The sequence below is a fragment of the Petromyzon marinus genome, chromosome 46 (assembly GCF_048934315.1).
Source record: "Petromyzon marinus isolate PM22_M1 ecotype Great Lakes invasive population chromosome 46, UKy_Petmar_22M1.pri1.0, whole genome shotgun sequence".
Lineage (NCBI taxonomy): Eukaryota > Metazoa > Chordata > Hyperoartia > Petromyzontiformes > Petromyzontidae > Petromyzon > Petromyzon marinus.
The window spans coordinates 14,902,582-14,924,313 of NC_133712.1; the positions used below are offsets into that span (position 1 = coordinate 14,902,582).

General features: G+C 48.9%; 1 protein-coding gene across 2 annotated transcripts; it reads right to left on the bottom strand.

The window, feature by feature from the left end:
• Positions 1–235: 235 nt before the first annotated feature.
• LOC116952286 (uncharacterized) lies at positions 236–18,648 on the bottom strand. Of its 2 annotated transcripts, XM_032971492.2 has the most exons (7): positions 17,931–18,647; positions 9,606–9,929; positions 8,745–8,915; positions 6,675–6,770; positions 4,695–4,781; positions 3,375–3,497; positions 236–2,455 (listed from the first exon to the last, which is right to left on the bottom strand). In XM_032971492.2, exons 1-7 carry the CDS (start codon positions 18,088–18,090, stop codon positions 2,367–2,369), a joined length of 1,050 nt encoding a protein of 349 aa, XP_032827383.1. In that variant the 5' UTR covers positions 18,091–18,647; the 3' UTR covers positions 236–2,366. The 2 variants fall into 2 exon arrangements, with proteins under 2 accessions (XP_032827383.1, XP_032827382.1); XM_032971491.2 differs by lacking the exon at positions 236–2,455 and having other exon boundaries at positions 2,475–3,497; positions 17,931–18,648.
• Between the last annotated feature and the right edge of the window lie 3,084 nt (positions 18,649–21,732).

Genomic DNA, 21,732 nt, shown 5'->3' on the forward strand with positions numbered 1-21,732 from the left:
GTTAAACGATCGTCGTTAACCCACAGGCTCCCACGTCAAAAGCTGAGTAACGTTTTAGCCACCAAAAGGCGAACCAATACTGCTTAGGGGCCATCCATAAATGACGTCACGCACCTGGGGGGGGGGGGGGGGTCAGACATTTGTGACGATGTGTGACGAGGAGGGGGGGGGGGTGAGAAATGTGACGTCACATCAAAATGCGCAACTTTAAATAAATATAGACAACACGTTCTACTTAATTAAATAGACTTTTTAATGAATGTTTTCTCTTACAACAGAGTGCAGCGCCACATTAAATACGCACTACAATGACAATAGTTTAAAGCGATTTGAAGCATGTTTTATATATATATTTTTTGGGGGGGCAGAGCTTTGTGACGTCATATTTGGGGGGTCTGACTTTTTGTGACTCCGTGTGACGAGGGGGTGGGGTCAAAAATGGTCAAAAATCGCGTGACGTCATTTATGGACGGCCCCTAATTAAATATGGGATCAGCAGGTGGTATTTTTCCATATATGCTGCGCATAGATGTAAGAAAGTGCGTATGTATAATCACAAAACAATGTAAAACCACAGCATCTAAGTGTGAGCGTATCTCAAGATATACAATACGTTGGCACGGCACCTGCTCAAGGTTAGTTCCTCATACGCGCTACCGTGGAGGTGGGGGGGGTGTTTAGCTTGCACGGATTGTGATATCAACCCCATGTATTCACCCTGTGACTCTTTGGACAAATCATCGCCCGGACTGGCACGTGGTCGTGTCGGGCACTGCAAGGTCCGACCACGGTCGTCCCAAGTACTCGCCGAGCTGCGTTGCCTTCCGGTTGCTGAACGAATTGCATCGCAAGGTCGCGCTCATTACACACAAAGTGTTTGCCACAAATGAACCACGATACCTCGCTTATCTCGCCAAAGGAGCATGAAACATCACGTGAACTCCGGGCATCCTCGCAGCGGATTTTGGCTGAGCCATCGAACAAAGGCGGTCACCGAATCGCGCGCTGTCAGATGCGCTTCTGCGGCCGTCTGGAACGCTCTTCCCTTCGATATTAGGAAGCCACTGGAGCTATGCACTTTGAAATCTAGATTGAAAACTCATTTCTTTCGAACTACTTTTCGTGTTTAGTTCGTTGTCCTTACCCCGCGCCTTCAATTAGCACGGTTGGCTATGTACGGTGCGAAAGAAGTTCAACATAAACACAGACATTGAACAAATCATCTGGTGATGGCTGCTGGGTTGACAGTGGTGCACAAATGCAACGTAAGCAACTCTACACATTCCTCAACAACAACTATGGCTGTAAAAAAAAAATGCTTTTTTCATAAGGTGACGTTTCAGGTGATGACCCTTTTTCAATGTCGTTTATGTACTATGAAGAGGGGGCCATTGCCCAAAACGTCGTCTATTATATATTTTTCCTTTAAAGCCCACATAGTTGTTAACGAATGTGTTCCGTTAAAAGTACAGTACTGCAAAGCATTTCCCCATGTTTAAAGCAGTTGGGCACTTTCAACTGTGTCCAGTCACCTTCGTGTGTACGGGTGGTGCAACCGCCGTCGCCTACAGATGTCAACATATCCGACCATCTCACAACATCCGCCTATACCTCCGGCGCCTTGCGAGTTGGACATGTGCGACGTTGCACTGTAGAAAGGGATCTCGCGCATCTACGACACTGTCTTCGGGATTGGCATCGAGACCGGGGTTACGTGTCGCTCACGTTGCGCCGGACTTCGAATCGACCGCATCTGTTCTCGCCTGTGATCCATGGGGGCCCAGGCCATGCGGGACCAGGCCGTGTGGGTCCAGGCCATGCGGGACCAGGCCATGCGGGACCAGGCCGTGTGGGTCCAGGCCATGCGGGACCAGGCCATGCGGGACCAGGCCATGCGGGACCAGGCCGTGCGGGACCAGGCCATGCGGGACCAGGCCATGCGGGACCAGGCCGTGTGGGTCCAGGCCATGCGGGACCAAGCCATGCGGGACCAGGCCATGGGGACCCAGGCCATGCGGGACCAGGCCATGCGGGACCAGGCCGTGTGGGTCCACAGGCCCAGACCATACTGGTATCTCATCACTCGTCAGCCACCACCTGGGGTGGCATCACTTTAATGGTTCCAATTTATTCACCCGACCAACGATGGCGATTTATGTGATGACCATTTGAAACGGGTTGGGGGGGACGGAGGGGGTAGTGGGATTATCGAGTAATAGGCCGAACGATTTGCTGCTCTCGGTGGGTACAGATTTTGACTCTGGCCGCCCCACGGACTGCCGACTGCGCCATGCCATCCCGCGCGCGCGTACGTGACGACGCACCGCCACATGCGACGCGAGCTATTGGCAGCCATTAGCGGACACTCATAACTGTGACGTTCCTTTGACTGTGACCACATCCATCGTGGAATCCTCTGGGCTCAGGCAGTCCACTGCGACAGCGTACGGCGACTCTTAAAATGTAAAGGGGGAGGGGGGGGGGGAAATGCACAAATGTTAAAATCCGGCAGACAAGCTTCGCATAATTTTGTATTATCATCACAAGTCATTTTTTTTAATCGTTATATTAGACGTTAAAGCAAACCCAAGGGGAACGTTTGGCAGCCATTAAAGAAGTGGTCCTCAACCCCAAGGGTGTCCTGCCCCTCTGTGCTGGGAACACCTTTAGCCTGTCGGGAGAGGTCCCAAACTGCAGCGTGGACACCGTGCAGGAGACATTTCGAACGTGCGCGGGGTAAACGATAGCGCCACGTTGCCGGCGAAATGTCTAAATACACCAATACCAATACAACCGCCATTCGCCACTAAGTGACGGTGACGTCACCACGGCGCCTGTGCCAGGCCAGGTGCACTTTGAGGCCACGTGAAGTGTCGAATGCTCGCTGACAGGAGGTCACGGGACAGACCCAGGTGCCATGGGTTGGCTGACCGAGATGACTGGTAGATGCACCAGCTGTACCCGCTACTGTGCCAACTTGCTGCATTTTATCCGCCCAGCGCTCCGTTCGTTGTTGTGAGCGTCGCTCCTCTGCCCTCAGTTGTTGTTGGAGGGCGACTGCCTCCAGCTGCCGAGTAGCGTCCTTCACGAGCCTCCTCCACAGAGGCCAATCTTGACACCGCTATTACCAGTCGCCTAGCAGGTCCACTGAGCTCCACATCCTCCCGTACCGCATCAAACACACAGCGTGACACAAACGCCTTTCTTAACGCCGCGTTGAATAAAGGCAATAAGGGTGGAGGACCGCCGCTATAAAACATCCAAATTGTGCGCCCGAAATAATGGAACTGCCGTTCGCTCCCATCGGCGTCCGTGACGGCACAAGTCCACCGTGTCCGCCCGCATGTCCGTGCCGTGCGCGATTGCCCCCTTACCGGCGTCTGTTATGGCACTGTCCGAGTTGGCGTGGGTGAAGGCATTGACGTCGCTCTGCAAGTTGATCTGTGGCTTTATATCGTCATACGCAGGAGTCTGGACATCAAACCTAGACGAAGGGCCTGAAACCAGTTGCAAGCTTTACTGCAATATCCAAAGATAAGGAGTCGGCAGTCTTCAAGTACCTTCAAGACTTCTTCCCTAAGCTGTCTGAGGCAAAGGTCAAAGCCGGTGTCTTCATCGGACCACAGATAAGGACGATCCTGGAGTGCCATGGATTCCCCAAGAAGCTCACTAGTAAGGAGAAAGCGGCTTGCAACAGCTTTGTCGCAGTGGTTTGTGGCTTCCTGGGCAATCACAAGGTCGAAAATTATGTGGAGCTGGTGAAAATGATGTCCCTCAAAGTCCATATCCTTGATGCTCATCTTGATAAATTCAAGGAAAACATAGGAGCGTACTCGAAGGACCAAGGCGAGCGCTTTCACCAGGATATACTGGACTTTGAACGCCGCTACCAAGGACAGTATAACGAGAACATGATGGGAGATTTGGGGGCTGATTCGTGAAAGTGATTTACAGTATAATCGTAAATCCCGAAAAACTACTCACTTATTAATCTTGTGTAGTCATTTTTTGTATTACTTTAGTATGAATACATGTTAATTTTGATTCATGTGTTGTTTTTTTCTGACTTTGTGTGAACGAAAAGAAACAAATTCGCCCGTTTTCTCATGGAAAATAGGTACATTTCAAAATATCAATGTCCTGGACACAAAGCAAACTTTTCAGGCATAAGCAATTAGGAAATAATACTTACTACCTAGGAACAAATTTTTTGTTACATAAGTGAATTATCAGAGCACGTTTGCATGGTAACCACGAGTCCTGTTTGTGGTTAATGCAGGGGGGTGTTGTTCACCGCTGCCCGCCAATGCTTCCCCCATCGCGAATGCGAACTTGCGAGGTGCATCGTGAAACGTCGCAAAGGGGGACGATCCACGATACTCGAGCGTTTTTTTTCTTCCCGATCTGGCCCTACACGTTAACGATTACAACAATACAACACTCCATGTATATTTGTTTTGTTGCAGTTGCTAAATATCAATAAAATACAGATTTCTGTGGGTGCTCCCACCTCTTGCAGGATTGCCTGGCCAGTATAGAAGAGTAGGCCAAATTGGACATCTGCAAAAAAGAGAGCTTCATAGCTCATCGGATTTCTCCAGTCTAAGTACTGATTCTGAGCAGTTGCAGGGCTGCTCCGTGCGTACGATGCGATGTAATGTATCATATTCTTTTTACGTGGGTGGCGAACTTACCTTCACTTTTCACAATAGGCGCATTCCTGATTATGTCTCCGTCTACCTGTGCATATTCATAAGGCGAATTCGTTTTAGCCTGAAAGACTGTAAAAAAACCAAGACAAAAATCAAGATTATCCTTCTGTCATTCGGCTTACTTCACCATACTTCACCACTCTTTCTGGCAATACAACAGGAGGTGTTATGATGTTCAAACACCAAATAGCAACCTTTTGCCAGGAATCAAGTCTGCAGTGAGCACACGCACTTGTGGTTAACATGCAAACAAACATGCTCTGGTAAGAAATATTAATTGATAATGTATGCATTGGCTTCTTTAATGAGATGTCCGTCTCTGGTGTAGGACATTCAGTTTCAAAGACCATGCGTATGTTACCAGAGCATGTTTTTCTTTGCATGTTCAGCACAAGTACCGTGTGTGGTTAATGCAGTCACTTTATCCCTTGCAAAAGGTTGCTACAGTATTTGATGTTCGACCATCTTAACACAACTCCTGTTTTAATGCCAAAAAGGGTGAAACACATATTTTTTTTACTGGGGAAAAAAAAGCTATCCCATGATTTAGCCCAGGATCGGTTTGGATATCACTCGCCACCCATTTTAACCGTGGGCAGGATCTGAACCCAGGGCAGCGTTGCGAACCGTTGCGCCACCGCGCTCTCCGCTCATGACACCCTTTACGAGTTTAAATGCCAATCGGCTCTTGGTTATCACCCTGCACCACCTCGTTCGCCAAGTGTGGGGCAAGAGGCCTCCCCTACCCGCACCGTTGCCGCCTGCGATTGTGTCAGAAGTTTCCACACATTTAGCCAAACGCATACATTCAGCCCTCTTGTCACAATCTTTCCACCCCCCTATCCCCACTTAACGTTACCCATGGGGGGCGGGGTTTATTTGACCATACTTCACCAGACGTGTCAGTGGGGGTTGGTGAATGGGTGGGATGGGGGGTGGCGGGCGAATTCAGATATCACTTAGGAGCAGCGGTAGCAGTCATGATCAATCTACTGCTGGATGTTGTTCGCGAGCACCTTATTAAGGCCGGAAGTGTGTCACACGAGGGGGTGGGTGGCCAACACCACGCCCGGCGGCTTGCATCTCCCTAGTGGCCATGTTTTACACACCGCACCAGGTACTCATTTGAGGCCGAGTCGATCTATTGAAGGCCCAGGACCGGTTCGGATAATCGCCACCGGTTCGTAGCGAAGTGCGCTAACCGCTGCACCACCGCTCCCCACGGTACACACACGTACACACACACATAGTCCCACGTCCGACCACACAGCCGCAGCACGCGTTAATTCAAACCGCGTAGCAGAGCGAATTTTTGGTCGAAATAGGTTAGTCGCATGTAACGCACAAACCGAACCCCGGCAATGCCATTGACCTGGGGTGGGGGGTAAGGGGTGGGGGCCTGCAATCCACCTGGGCAGCAGCCAGCCACACGCGAGCTGATCTCATCACTGCAGCTTGAGTGCAGATGCTGGGTGGATTATCGCCTCGCCATGATCGAGGCACCACCAAAAACTACAACCCCCTTCCCCCACCCCCCCACAACATTAGAAGTGAAAGCCACGTGGCCATTCCAGAGTGCAGTAGTTAAGGGGTGCGTGCGTGTGTTTAGCAGTTGTGGGGAGCGGTAGTGTTGTAGCGGTTAGCGCATTGCGCTAACGAGCACGGCGACCCGGGTTCGATTGCCGCTCACGGGCAACACCAGTGGCGATTATCCGAACCGGTCCTGCCCCCCCGCCCCCCTAGGTCGAGTCAGCCTCAAATGAGTACCTGGTGCGGTGTGCAAACATCGCCACTGGGGAGATAAAGGCGGCCGGGCGTGGTATTGGCCACCACCCCCACGTGCGCCGTGCCGGCCTTCATAGGTGCTCGCTAACAGCACTTGCCCCTACAGTCTGTTAAGGCTATACCTGGGGGGGGGGGGTGGCTCTTTGTCTTTGCTTGGCAGTTCATAATTGCTCTTACCTTCGGAATAAAGTTCCTTTATTTCAATGTGCTCGACAGTCAGGGCCTCGTTAATAGTGCTATACACCGTGTCGAGGTCAGCATCGTCCTCCACAGCTGTGAACACAGCAAGACAGCCAGCTGCTCTCGCTCATGCTATGCATTTGCACGCTTCGATGTTTCATCGGCAAGCGGGGAACGTTTCCACAAGGCGACACTAAAGATACACCGCAACCCTCTCTTATGATTGTACTTCATCATCAGCAGCAGCAGCAGCAACAGCAGCAGCAACAGACATCAAGGTCGTAGCCACGGAGTCAACATTGGGGGGGACCAAATCTTCCAGGGGGTCTGGGGGTCCCCCCCCCCCCCCCCAGAAAAATATCTTCATTTGAAAACTCATTTCCTGCCATTTCCTGCCTAAAATATATATATAAAATATTTATAAAAATCACTAACGCGTAGGATGGACTTTTTCTTTATTTTTGACAATAATGTCTAATGGTGTATTGTATTACATTGCTCTGTTTTTTTCGTTTTTACCTTTTCTTGTTTCATTGTATGTAATGGCAGAAATTAGGGATGAATAAAGTACAACCATAACCACAATCATATCAACAGGAATCTATTTTATTGCAATATATTGGGGGGGGGGCATTTTGAGCATATTTTAATATGGGGGGGGGGGAATGTGTCCCCCCCCAATATATATTATAATTACGGCCTTGACAGACATTGTCTATCCACTGCTGGGTGAAGGCTGCCCAAAGCCGCCGCTACCGCTCGTGATCTTGTGAACGAACAGTCCATCTCTAGGGTGGCTGTCCCCTCCTATGGGTGCCGCTCCAGCATCAGTCTCGGCCACCGGTCATCATCCCCTCCTAGTGGAGTGTTAGCGCTCGAACCTCCGTTTGTACATTTTCTTTGTCCTTTTCTCTCTCTCTCTCTCTCGCAATTTCATCCGGATTGATTGCGCTATTGGTCTCGTTTCGTTGCAGACGAAGAAGGATCCGTGCGGATTTCGACTCGAGAGCGGACATCGTAGAGTCACCTCTGAGATCACTTCACGATACATTTTGGCAAAACTTCCCCACCTGATCTAGCCACCTGAGAGCGACGTTCATCGGATGACGGCCGGGCCGATCAGTTTGCAAGCCGACCCAAGGTAAAGCGGACTGGAAAAAAACGCGTTGAGATTAGTGTGGCACCGAATGTAGAATTTACAAAACTCCAGAGCAGGCTCAGAAAGGGGAACTGTTGAATTGGAAAAAAGCCAGAAAAAGGTTACAGTTACGGATTAGTCACATTTACAGAGGTGAAAGCTCAATGAAGGAAGTTCGGGAAGGATTGTATGTATATTGAACTTCTTTACACTGTACGTAGCCAACCGTGACAATCGGAGGTGTGGGGGAAGGACAGAAAAATTAACACAAAAAGCGGTTCTATTGAAATGAGTTTTCCATCTCGATTTGAAAGTGCATAGCTCCAGTGGCTTCCTAATATCGGAAGGAAGAGCGTTCCAGACGGCCGCAGAAGCGCCATCTGAAAGCTCGCGACACAGTGACCGTCTTTGTTCCGATTGTTTAGCCAAAAGATCATCATCATAATGAAATTCGGATGTTCGGTAAGAGGCCAAGAGACAGAGATAGATGCCGCTCGACATCTTGAAGGGAGGTCATATGGTGAAACGAAGAATCGTCAAGGACGGAGAGGATGCAGGGAGTTTTAGCCAGAGGTTGCCACAGGGCGCAGGACTGGAACAAACTCCCTTTCCACATCCGACTCTCATCGCTTTCCTCTTTTCGCACTGCCCTCAGGTCCTATCTATTGTCACCTTTTCCCCTTCCTCTTCCGCCAGCCCTACCTGCACCACCTAACGCCCCGAACGCCTCCACCGCCGCAGCCTCCCACCTCGCTCACTCCACCCCTGGTCACTTACCCCATCTCCATCCCTTCTCTTGCCATTTTGTACCGTAGCGTTGTCAAGCGCCTTTACGAAGGCGCTTTATAAATCCAGAATAGAATAGAGACAACTTTCGCGGGCGTTGAAGACGCAAGCGTGCCCGTTTAAGTTGCAAACACGCAAAGCACCTTGACTGGTGATCTTGCATCCCAGGCGACTGCTTTTGTAGAAGGCGACTCCTGCGGCTGACATGACCAATACGCAAACTACCGCGCCCATGGAAATAAACGCAAGCGTCTTTGTTCTTGAGGCATTGCCACCTCCGGGATAGGAATTGTCGTCAAATGGCGATGGAGGTACTGAAGGGAAACACACAAACACACGCGCCGCGGACACGTGGAGCCACGAATAGCGGCGCTCAAACTCCCCGCAAATAGAGGGAGAGAGTCCAGCCAGACGTTGCATGTACACGGCACCCACCCCCCCTCTCTCTCTCTGTGTCAGTGCCACCGCTGTTTGACCGTCGGCTTCCTCACACCGCCGGTCAGAGCGACTTGGCGAAAGGGGAGTGGGGGGGGGGTGCTCCCCTGGGGGTGGCAAGACAGCGGTGGCAGGAAAAGCCGAGTTATCTCATGGCTAAAGTAACCGATGTGTTTTTTTGTTTTTTTTTAATCGGTCAAAGTGATTTTTCGCTCGAGTGTCAGCGCCCGGCCTCTTCCCGTGCGAGAGACGCGATCTGTGACATCTGTTAGAATGAGTATTTGTGATGTGTGTGTGTGTGGTGGTTCGCGTGGCTGCACGACGAACCTTGCGACCCGGGTTCGAAACCCGCGCACGGCCGGTCCTGGGCCTCCCCTAGGTAGACTCGGCCTCAAATGAGTACCTGTTGCGGTGTGTAAACATCGCCACTCGGGAGACAAAGGCGGGCGGGCGTGGTGCTGGCTACCGACCCCATCGTGTGCCGTGTCGGCCTTCATAGGCGCTACTCGCTGGCACTTGCCCCGACTGTCTGTTAAGGCTCCACGGGGGATCTTTGTCTTTGTACTTACCAGCAATACTTAGCCTGAAGCACCAACGGTGTATGTAAAGAGAGTTGTGGAAAGCAATTTCGTAAGCTCCAGTGTCGTTGGCGGCTATATTTCGAATGCGCAACGTCGCATTCTCGAAAGCGTACTTCTGCCGGGCCCGGCGCGATGGTACGCTCCCGTTTTTGTGCCAGGAGAAAAGACGATTTAATGTGCCATTTTTATTATAGACGAGTTCCACTTCATCGATTCCGCTGATTGAACTATTCGCGGGGAGGTCGACGCTGCCTCCCAGAGTTGCGCTTGCAGGTGTAGGGTAGCTTTGGCAGGCCTGGTCTGCCACAGTGGCTGCAATCGACAGGCATTTCACACAGCAAGGACATTGTCTTAAATTCACCACGCCGCGGCATATATACATGGGTACACTCCGGCTAGTCAATCTAGATTTGAAGCTTTCGTGACTGCAGGAATCCATACTCTTTGGTTCTTTCGTTAAAGTCACGTAGGTAGGAAATTAAATGAATCACGACGTTTCGATTGCAACACAAGCAATCATCATCAGGTGGGAAAACCACACCCTCCCCCATCTCTCTCCCCCCTTGCCCCTCCCCCCTCTCTTACCTATATAACCTCTTACCACGGCAGCTCTCTCTCCCACTTCAACAAAAAAAAAACAATTATTGCTGTAGTTTTCCCACCTGATGATGTTTGCTTGTGTTGCAATCGAAACGTCGTGATTTCTTTCATTTTATACCTACGTGCCTTTACCGAAAGAACCAAAGAGTATGGCTAGTCAGTTACTCAATTGGGATTACACATTGTAATCGTCGCCCCCCCCGCCCTGCCCGCCCTTACTGACAGACGGGGCCGGTGCTGAGCTGCTTTGTGCCGCGCGGGGCCAGCTGCCGCGGGGGGTGCCCCTCCGAATATTGGAGACGTCAGTGCGAGGCGCTCCGAGTGCGCGCTAAGACGCCTCTTTCGTGCGGTGCCACGACGTTCACGTGGCCCTAATGTGCGCGCCCGCGCCAGCGCTGGCGGGAATGGGTCTTCGCCGGTGGTAAGCGCTAGAGGGTTATCCCTTTCGGGGGTATTTTGGGGCCACTCTTCCACACACACCGGGCCGGACGTCTTGGAAGTGGTGGGAGTAGCCGTGGAGACACCGACCCTCCTGTCCATAAACTGCGGTGTACACAATTAGAGTCCAGATATACTGCTGGGTGGTGGACAGAGGTGGCTGTTATTTAATAAAGTGGCTATTATTTTTATCGCAGTGCCAAAAGCACACGTTAGTATTTTATTTTTCTGATTCTTCACTCCAGCGCAACCTAGGACGTGGGCACTATTTTTCTCACCGGGGGCGTCGGAGTTTGAAAAACGGCAGATAATCACTACATCGTCACTATTTAAAACGGCAAAATTTGTGCACATTCTTGCATAACATTACGTTATGCAAGAATGTGCAAGAATGTATATTTACTGTGCCGTACTTACCACTCCAATCTCGAAGACTGCATCGTGGGGTGATGTATATACGTGCAGTATTTTAATTGTTCAAGTTGTATGCAGTGTACAATGTACCGTATAAAATATCTAACGCTGAAATCAAGCATTGCTACTTTTTTTTGTTGTCACGCACATGGCTGCCGATCGCTGGACCTGGTTACAGCCTTTGGAGCGGTTTTTTTTTGCCGATTTCGCCGTAGCAGCGATAGAAGAGCGATGAGTAGGCGACCGGCTGCCGGTGAGCGAGTTACTGCAGTGGAACAATCACCCTGACGGATCGATATTCAGGGGGTCGGCAACCTGTGGCTTCCGGCGTCCCTTTAATGGCCAGCCTCGTGATGTCGTTTATTGAGGCCCGCCCGCCGCCGTCTCTCTCGTATCGAGCACACGGTGCCTTGCGGCTCTTGAAATAATGAGGTTTAAAAAAAAAAATTCGAGCAAATATGGCTCTTGTTGTTGTTTTGTTTCCCTACCCACCTCCCCGGTCTATGTTGAATGAAGTCCAGTGAGGCGGAAACTGGGGTGAGCAATTTGGTGATATTTCGTCAGAGTTAAAGAAGGATTTGGACACAGGAAATACATTCAAGCCTGCTGCCTCGGCAGTCAGATTACGAATGCACGGACATCCCACGTCAACTTAGATGGAACGGTTGTGCCAAGCATTTTCTTTTTTGTTACTGTGGCAGATAATGATTGTTAATTACGACGGGAGGAACTGTGGCATTGCAAGCTTTACGTGACAATATAATCGACCGGGGTAATTGTTTAGTATTCACTTTGACGGTGTTTTTTTTGTCAACACAGTCTAGCATTGTTTCAAAGCAAATCGTAAACCGTATTTATTTTCAATGTAATATCACCTCCACTCAAGGGGGCATATCAAAACACTGCACACTAAAATAAAATGCAAAGACAATCAAGTCATGTTTAAGTAAAAGCCACAGGAAAATAGTGAGACTCGCAACTCCCTCCTAAACACACCGAGGCTCGTCGCGTGTGCCGGATCACCGCCGGCAAAGGCGTTCCAGATCGTTGGGGCAACGCTTGAGAAGGCGTCACCCCGGCTCAGCGTCAAGTGCAAGAGCCGAGGCTGAGAGAGTCGTAGTAAGGTCCTGCTCTGAGCAGCGTAGTGCTTGAACCCGGATTCTAACCGAGGTGCAACATTCGCTGCGGCAGCCGCGAATGTTCTCATCACGCGACTACCTAAAAAAAATATTGCAATTTCTTAATTTTTTAAAAATGTAAACACACGCACAAAATCTCGCGTGTGCGTTTTAAAGCCACACGTACTCAAGGACGACGATCGATGGCGCCTGAGAGAAACGGGGTGTTCCCTGGGGACCTTATCACTGCTAAACATTTGGCAGTGTTGCGCGCAGACACTGCGATAACCATGTGGGGTTTTTGCTGGCCCACACACACGTGCTTTCTCAATCGCACCTACAAGTTGCATTAAAAGCATTGGGATACATTTTTGTTGAGCGATCGCTGTACTATGCAGTGTTTTAACAAAAATGTTTGATCAAATATCGTCTGGCAAATGACAACCTGTGGAACAGTTTAACACGTAGGCTTTCGCGACCAGTATTTTCCATAATAGAGGTTTATACGTCTTCTTGGTTCTTTCGGTAAAGTTGTCACATAGAATGGAAATAAAATAATAAAAATAAAACATAATAAAATTCTCTCGACGTTTCAGCCACAACACAAGTGAAAAATAAAACAATAAAATAAAATTCTCACGACGTTTCGGCCACAACACACGTAGCCACACAAGTAGCCACTTGTGTTGTGGCCGAAACGTCGTGAGAATTTTATTTTATTACGTCTTATTTTTATTTTATTTCCATTCTACGTGACTTTACCGAAATAACCAAGAAGATGAATCCCTGCAGTCACGAAAGCTTTAAATCGAGGTTTATACATTTATATTTGTGTAATGACACATATTTACGCGATCTAACCCAAAACAACTTCTGTTATGGATAACCTGTGGAAAGTTGGTCGGGTCTCAGTCTGTGGATTTCGCTTGAGTCGTCCCCTTTGGCTCATCTAGGAAAGCATTTAGTCCACTATGCGTTGTTCACTGTTGGTGTGAGGGGCATGTAATTTTCACGTTCACAATACTATAACTATATATTTTTAATTTTACCAGGTAAGGCCCACTGAGCTATATAGCTCTTTGTCAGAAGCGACCTGTCCATCACAAATTATAGCTCAACGAAGTGGCTTATCATCATGTGGAAATTTATAGCAGGCAAAATCTTGAAACGCGTGTTGTTTCTAAATATGGAGGGAAAAACTGGAGCACCCGGAGAAAAATCCACACAGCGATGGGGAGAGCATGCAAACTCCAAATATGCAGGCGTCAGGGTAGGAATCGAACTCACGACCTCCTGTATACCAGGTGAGGGAGATAACATCTCGCCATTGGCTAAGCAGTGCTATCCCGTCAGCCAATAGGTTAACTATATTCGACACATATGGGGCTCTGGCCTTGCCGAATTATCCAATATTCCGAAATATGTACAATGGTACTTACCAGTGCCTCCTGCCCCAATAAAAATTAAATTAAATGTTTTCCAAACTCTTCACACACCACAACAACCGCCATTCGCCACTAAGTGGCAGTGACGTCACCACGACGCTTGTGCCAGGCAATGTGCACCTTGAGGCCACGTGAAGTGTCGAACGCCCCCTGGCAGGAGGTCACGGGGCAGACCCAGGTGCCACGGGTCGACTGACTGAGATGACTGAGATGGGTGGCTGATGCACCACCTGTGCCCCCTACTGTGCCAACCTGCTGTGCTTTAGCCACCCACACACCATACGCATTGACACACACACCCTGCATCAATTATATCCAAAACTTTTTATTTGTCTCGCAGACTAAGGGATTCATACTTCAGTCCCTTTCCATTACTTGTCGAGGTGGATGTAGAGGACATTTCTGAGAGGGTTGGCTTGCACGGAGTGCAAGTCCAAAGCGACGGGTCTGCACTGATGCTCACCACGTGCTCCGCCATCAGGCTGAGTCGTTGTTTTGGTCGTGGCGCGCGGCGACGCACCACGTGCATGCCGAAATTGGACCATTCGGAAAGGCATTTCGGCTCATGGCGAATTAGTAACACTGTATATATGCCGAAGGCGCGGCCGTGCCAAGTTATCCCCAATGGTCAAATACCGAAATAACGAGGTTTTACTGTATTGTGTACGTACTTGTATTTTCCTTTCCATTTTTGGTCTTCCTCAATGCACCAAATAAACGTTACTTATCTGAGTCTGCATCCTCATGCAGCGTATGGAGTTCATTTCCTCTGTCGCAGTCGGCGGTGTCAGGCCTTGATCGTTCGTGGAAGCAATCGTAGTGGTCGTCACGCCTGATTATTTCCGTCCACTCATGGTCACCATCGGCTAAAACTACAATAAGCACTTAGGTGTGGGGTGGGTGGTATAGGCCGTTCTCCTACAACGCAGCGTGTCTTCATAACGCGAATTGGCTATAACACGATTCTAGATATTCTTAGCTCTTTCGGTAAAGTCACGTTGAAGGGAAACAATAAAATAATAAAATATATATAAAACAATAAAAAGTCTCACGACGTTTCGACCATAACGTCGTGAGAATTTTTATTGTTTTATATATATTATTTTATTGTTTCCCTTCAACGTGACTTTACCGAAAGAGCTAAGAATATGAATTACTGCAGTCACGAAAGCTTTAAATCACGATTCTAGATTTGAAGCTTTCGTGGCTGCAAGGATCCATACTCTTTGGTTCTATTCGGTAAAGTCATGTAGGTAAAAAATAAAATGATTTTTGTTATTTTATTTTTACCTACGTGACTTTACCGAATAGAACCAAAGAGTATGGCTATAACACGATTGAATGAACGGAACTACGTCACGCGAGTAGGAGTAAGCGGTTGTAACGGCTACCTTGGCGTAACATAGCACAGGACGGGATGCTGCTGGATGCTTCTAGACGCTACCCACAGTGGCTCAGTCTTTGCTCAGCCTGAGAACGCATCTCACATGTTATCGTGGACTGTGCTTTGCCCTATATTATAACGTGATTTTTCCATAACGCAGTGTTTTTCAGGAACACAACTACAGTGAGGGAAAAAAGTATTTGATCCCCTGCTGATTTTGTACGTTTGTCCACTGACAAAGAAATCGTCAGTCTATAATTTTAATTGTAGGTTTATTTGAACAGTGAGAGACAGAATAACAACAAAAAAATCCATAAAAAACGCATGTCAAAAATGTTATACGTTTATTTGCATTTTAATGAGGGAAATAAGTATTTGACCCCTCTGCAAAAAACATGACTTAGTACTTGGTGGCAAAACCCTTGTTGGCAATCACAGAGGTCAGACGTTTCTTGTAGTTAGCCACCAGGTTTGCCCACATCTCAGGAGGGATTTTGTCCCACTCCTCTTTGCAAATCTTCTCCAAGTCATTAAGGTTTCGAGGCTGACGTTTGGCAACTCGAACCTTCAGCTCCCTCCACAGATTTTCTATGGGATTAAGGTCTGGAGACTGGCTAGGCCACTCCAGGACCTTAATGGGCTTCTTCTTGAGCCACTCCTTTATTGCCTTGGTCGTGTGTTTTGGGTCATTGTCATGCTGGAATACCCATCCACGACCCATTTTCAATGTCCTGGCTGAGGGAAGGAGGTTCTCACCCAAGATTTGACGGTACATGGCCCCGTCCATCGTCCCTTTGATGTGGTGAATTTGTCCTGTCCCCTTAGCAGAAAAACACCCCCAAATCATAATGTTTCCATCTCCATGTTTGACGGTGGGGATGGTGTTCTTGGGGTCATAGGCAGCATTCCTCCTCCTCCAAACACGGCGAGTTGAGTTGATGCCAAAGAGCTCCATTTTGGTCTCATCTGACCACAAAACTTTCACCCAGTTGTCCTCTGAATCATTCAGATGTTCATTGGCAAACTTCAGACGGGCATGTATATGTGCTTTCTTGAGCAGGGGGACCTTGCGGGCGCTGCAGGATTTCAGTCCTTCATGGCGTAGTGTTACCAATTGTTTTCTTGGTGACTATGGTCCCAGCTGCCTTGAGATCATTGACAAGATCCTCCCGTGTAGTTCTGGGCTGATTCCTCACCGTTCTCATGATCATTGCAACTCCACGAGGTGAGATCTTGCATGGAGCCCCAGGCCGAGGGAGATTGACAGTTCTTTTTTGTTTCTTCCATTTGCGAATAATCGCACCAACTGTTGTCACCTTCTCACCAAGCTGCTTGGCAATGGTCTTGTAGCCCATTCCAGCCTTGTGTAGGTCTAAAATCTTGTCCCTGACATCCTTGGAGAGCTCTTTGGTCTTGGCCATGGTGGAGAGTTTGGAATCTGATTGCTTCTGTGGACAGGTGTCTTTTATACAGGTAACAAGCTGAGATCAGGAGCACTCCCTTTAAGAGTGTGCTCCTAATCTCAGCTCGTTACCTGTATAAAATACACCTGGGAGCCAGAAATCTTGCTGATTGAGAGGGGGTCAAATACTTATTTCCCTCATTAAAATGCAAATCAATTTATAACATTTTTGACATGCGTTTTTCTGGATTTTGTTGTTGTTATTCTGTCTCTCACTGTTCAAATAAACCTACCATTAAAATTATAGACTAATCATTTCTTTGACAGTGGGCAAACGTACAAAATCAGCAGGGGATCAAATGCTTTTTTCCCTCACTGTACCGCGTTATAGGTGAACTGACTGTACATCCGATTAGCACGGTTGGCTACGTACAGTGCGAAATAAGTTCAACGTGCATAACACAGAAGTACGTATTTTGTTCGTCACGAATTTCATCAACAAAATTTAAAGTGTCCAGTCAAGGTCTTGAAGTTATGATATGTGGGAAACCATCACGCCTTACCAAGAAATGATGGCTTGACAACATATCAGATTGTCTCGTCGGAGGAGGCGGCCGGGTGGTTCAGAGGTCAGAGCGCTGAGGGCATGAGTTTGAATCCAGGCTACAGCCGCCTGCGGTTACAACCGGGCTCTCTAGCCCTGTGAGTTGATGGTTGCAGACTCGTTACTCATCACTGCACGTAAAAAAAACCCATCCGTAGTCAATTCGTTTGAGGCTTCATTTCACTAACGCGACGCCGGGAACGCACGATCGGGAAGAAAAAAAAGCGTAGGAAGTAGATGTTTTCCAAAAAAGGGTGTCCAGTTGTCAAACTTAGAAACAAATCCGAATAATTTGACATCGTGTGACTTTTCCCTTGAAATTAAATGCAAGTGTAAGTATAGTTGAGGATGTAAACACAGCACCACTGTTTTCGTGGCGATGTAATGACTCGTACTGACGTGCGGATTCACACGTCTTTTTAATTGTCGCCCAAACCCTTCTGGGAAGTCGCCAACATGTGCCTGATAGCTCGGATCTGCAGGCCCATAGGTGAGATGACTGGAACAACGCTCAAGTAAAAAAAAATGAACACTCCAAGTCCGATGCAACTGTGAACCCTCCTGGCTTGCACCTTCCCCATGAACCGTGGGCAGCGTTGAGGCGTCTTATCAACATCAATGTGGCCTCTATGCTCACGTTTATGCATGGCTTCTGTGACACTTTCTGACATGCGGTGCGTCTTTGGCACTATTTCACCCGCGACGTTAACCGCAGCGCTTGCAAGCGGGCACGTACGAAGCCGTACGTCCGTCGGCCACAAAGAGACCACGGGGATTGGTTAGCGGCTTGGCCCGGCTGGAGGGCCAGACCCGTCCAAAGTCACACGTTCCAGCACACAACCGAACGGCGCACTCGATGTGATCACGTGCGCACACGTGACAGCGGGACGTTGTCACGCTTTTCTCACCGGACAGCAGAGCCGCAATGCAGAAGAGCGACAGAACTCGGCCCTCGGTCCGTTCAGACGGCGTCATGTTGTAAGCCAACCGCCCCAAGCGTGAACGCGAATTTGCCCGTCCACCACCGCGGCCGTGGACCTGTGGCACCAAAGAACGATTCGCACGCATGTGGCCGTGTGCGCGTGCGCTCGTGTACCCAGCCAGTACACCGCACAGAACCACGCCCCCCCACCCCCTCGCCTTACACGGTGGGCAAGATTAGTCCGCAGCAGAGGAAGCTTTTCGCAACCGAGAATAGAATACGTAGAAAAGCAGATCCACGGGCGGCCACAGGGACTTAGAGGGTTGGTAAATTTTGACGGTAAAATTTTTAGGAAGCAAAAAGTATGAATTCATTATTCCAAAAATAATCATAATTTAGGACACTCGGGGGGCATTTAAGCCATTCTCGCGGCCAACACACGCTCGGTAATTAACAGGGGCAGCCGCTGGGTGTGAACCGCGAAACCTCTGCATCAAGCACCAAATGGTCAGCCATGTCACCACCGCCACTCAGTTGTGTCACTGTCCATCGGTGTCCTCTGGTACCACGTTCCAATTTGAGCCCAGCATGGAGTGCAGTGTTATTTGTGGCAGACACTTGGGACTCTTGGGAGACGATGCTACGAGACGATTGGGAGGTCTGGAGATGTGGATTTAATGGATCGAGAGAAGTGATGATGGTCTAGAGCAGGACCGGGGGAGTAATCCGATCAGAACGTTCGCCGATTTTTCTGGGTCTTGCATCTTTACGCGGCGTATGGCACAGTTCATTTCCTCCTGTCACAGTCGGCGGTGGCCCGCGTTGATCGTTTGTGGAGGCAGTCGTAGTGGTCGTCGCGCCTTGATGATTTCCCTCCACTCACGGTCACCGTCGACTTAAACAACAACAATAAGAAAGTTAACAATTATTGTCGTCACTAAGTTTCGCTCACAAAAGTAACAGTGCGCAGTCAACGTCATGAACTCGCGGTGAATGGGAAAACGCACGCATAACCCAGGAGTAATCCATTGACAAAATATCGGGTTGTCTCTTTGGAGGAGGTGGCCGGATGGCTAAGAGGTAAGAGCGCTGAGGACCTGGATTTGAATCCAAGTTACAGCCGCCCACGATTATAACCGGGTTCTCTAGTCCTGGTGAGTTGATGGTCTCAGCCTGGTCACCCATCACTGCCATCATCTCAATTTGGTTTCACACTTAATTTGTCTGAATTCCTGCTCTGAGAATTGTAACAAATATATATCAGTTTCATTCGCATGCGATACAAACGTCACTCTCAGTGGCAGGATGGGTGGGAAAGTGCTGTCCACTACAGTGTGTGCCTATTGGAATAGGTTTTACCCTTTTTAACTGGCACAAAAACTGACACCTTTATTAAAGGCATCATGTTTGCAATAACCACACCACAAGCAGTTAAAATGCAAACAAAAAAGACAACTCTGATAATAATATGCACTGTCCTTGAATTTGATTGGTCCACACTCGAGACGGCTTTTCTTAGAGCCTAGTCTCCATTGGTGTTGGACCAGAAGACGCCAAAAGGCGTACAACTAAAAAACAGCGCACTATCAGAGTATTGAGGGCTCGGGGTGAGCATTTACATTATGAGACCTCCTTTGCAAAGGAAGTCTCATAATGTGTGCCTATTGTCACTTGCACGGATCTCAGAGGTCACTCTTGAGGCGTGCATGAGCACGTTTCTCAGAGGCGAATGATTGATGTGAAGGAAGTTCCGAGAGGGTCAGGGATGTTGGGGGGGGGGGGCGGTCTGTACAGTGAAATGAGGAATAAAAAAAGAGACAGAACGGAGGGAATCTGATCGAAATTGCTGTCAATGGGCAAGAAACCCACTTAGGGGTAAGACGGCATCCCGATTGGGTGGAGCGGTCGACGCGATGGTTAGCGCACTGTGGCCTGAACCAGGCATCATTTCGATTCCCGGCCACGGCTGCCATCAGTTCGCCGGGTTCATAGCACGAGGCTCCAATTGGTTAAAACGCAGAGAATCTATCGCAACCTCAGTGTACTGCACATTGCAACCACGCCCGTGCCTTCTGATACATTTAATGAGCGCACCAAATATAGTCAGATCGTGGCTAACCAAGCGCCCTGTTGGTGCGCGTTGAGCGGAAATGATAACCCGGTCGTTTGGACACTAGACGGCAGCTCTGAACGTGGACACTCCACGTCCGCCTCTCTTGTACGTGCGTACTTTTGAACTTCCTTCGCGCCGTACGTAGCCAACCGTGCTAATCTGGGCTTTTCACACGACAGCTGTCTTGCGGCTGAAGTGTTTACAGCGGTTTTGCAGCAACGTCGCCATTGAGCATGGGATTCGGATTTCAGTTCCTGCTGGCTCAGGTTTTGTTGTTGTTGTTCGAGATGCGTGCGTCACCGTGTCCAATACCGCGCGTGAATCACACAACTTTGTAAAAAAAAAAACTAAAGTTTCCTTACGTTTTTTTTGGAAAGTAAAAGTGCAGCCCTGAAATTGCCTGCTCACCTCACTGTTGGTGGAAGGGGTCTCCACTAGGGGCAGCTCAATGGGGGGGCCCCTCTCTAGACCCTCGAGGGTATTTTGGGGCTAATCTATGGGACCCTTTTTCGAAGTATTAAGATGAAACAAAAATACGGCTTCACCCTAACTGGAATAATCCAGGAGGTGTTCAAAGACGCAATAGATACACCCTATTACGAGGCTTGAAGTCTGCAATAACCACACACAGTACTTGCGATGAAACATGCAAACAAGTAAGCTTTGATCGTGTATGCATTCTCTACTCAGGTTCTGTCGGTAAAGTCACGTCGGTAGAAATAAAATAAAATAAAACAAATCACGACGTTTCAATCGCAACACAAGCGATCTTCATCAGGTGGGACAGCCACAGCAAGAAAATGCTGAACTCGGCGGGAGAGCTGTTTTATTTTATTTTATGTCTACCTACGTGACTTTACCGAAAGAACCAAACAGTATGGATTCCTGCAGGCACGAAAGCTTCAAATCACGTATGCATTGTCCTTGAAACTGATTGGCCTACACCAGAGTCTCTATGTAAGTCACCGGTAACCAGGCTGAGACTATAAACCCACGGACACTTGAGAAACCTGGCTTAATCACAATTCAGTCTACGTGAGTCTATGGGTCTCGATGCGAGTCTGTAAGTCACCGGTGACCAGGTTGAGACCACCAACTCGCTGCACTGGAGAAGCCGGTTTAACGATCGACTGCGGCTCAAAACCCATATTTAAACCCAGGGCTGTCAGCAGTGTCGGTTCAGCGCTCTGACTTTTGACCACATCCGGCCACCTCAGCGGCCTATTCACTTTCGTGAACAGAATTTCACGAAATAATAGCCGCGACAAACGTGGCCGTACTTGCTGCACGAAGGAGAAGCGTCCGTTTTCACAGCGGGTGGGGAGAGGGGAAGCCTTTACAGTGGGGTTGTCCACAGAGAGGTCGTGTGGTTTATGCTCCAGTGTCCGAGTTCCTTGATTTATCATGCTCTCTGTTTCATCAGAAATAACCGAGCGGAGCTGATGACTACAAATCTCAAAGCAGATCGTTTGCACGTTACGTACGGCGCACAGGCCACTGGAAAAGGCAAACTATCTCCCCATCTCACCGAGCAGCTGATGCTGTGGTCACAATGCGGCTGAGGGCTGCACCAGGAACGCCTGGCTCGACCGAGAGCCAGGAAATGGCTCGGTGCCTGCACTGTTAACAGGGAACAATTGTATCCGAAACAGATTTAATGATAAATTCTGTACAA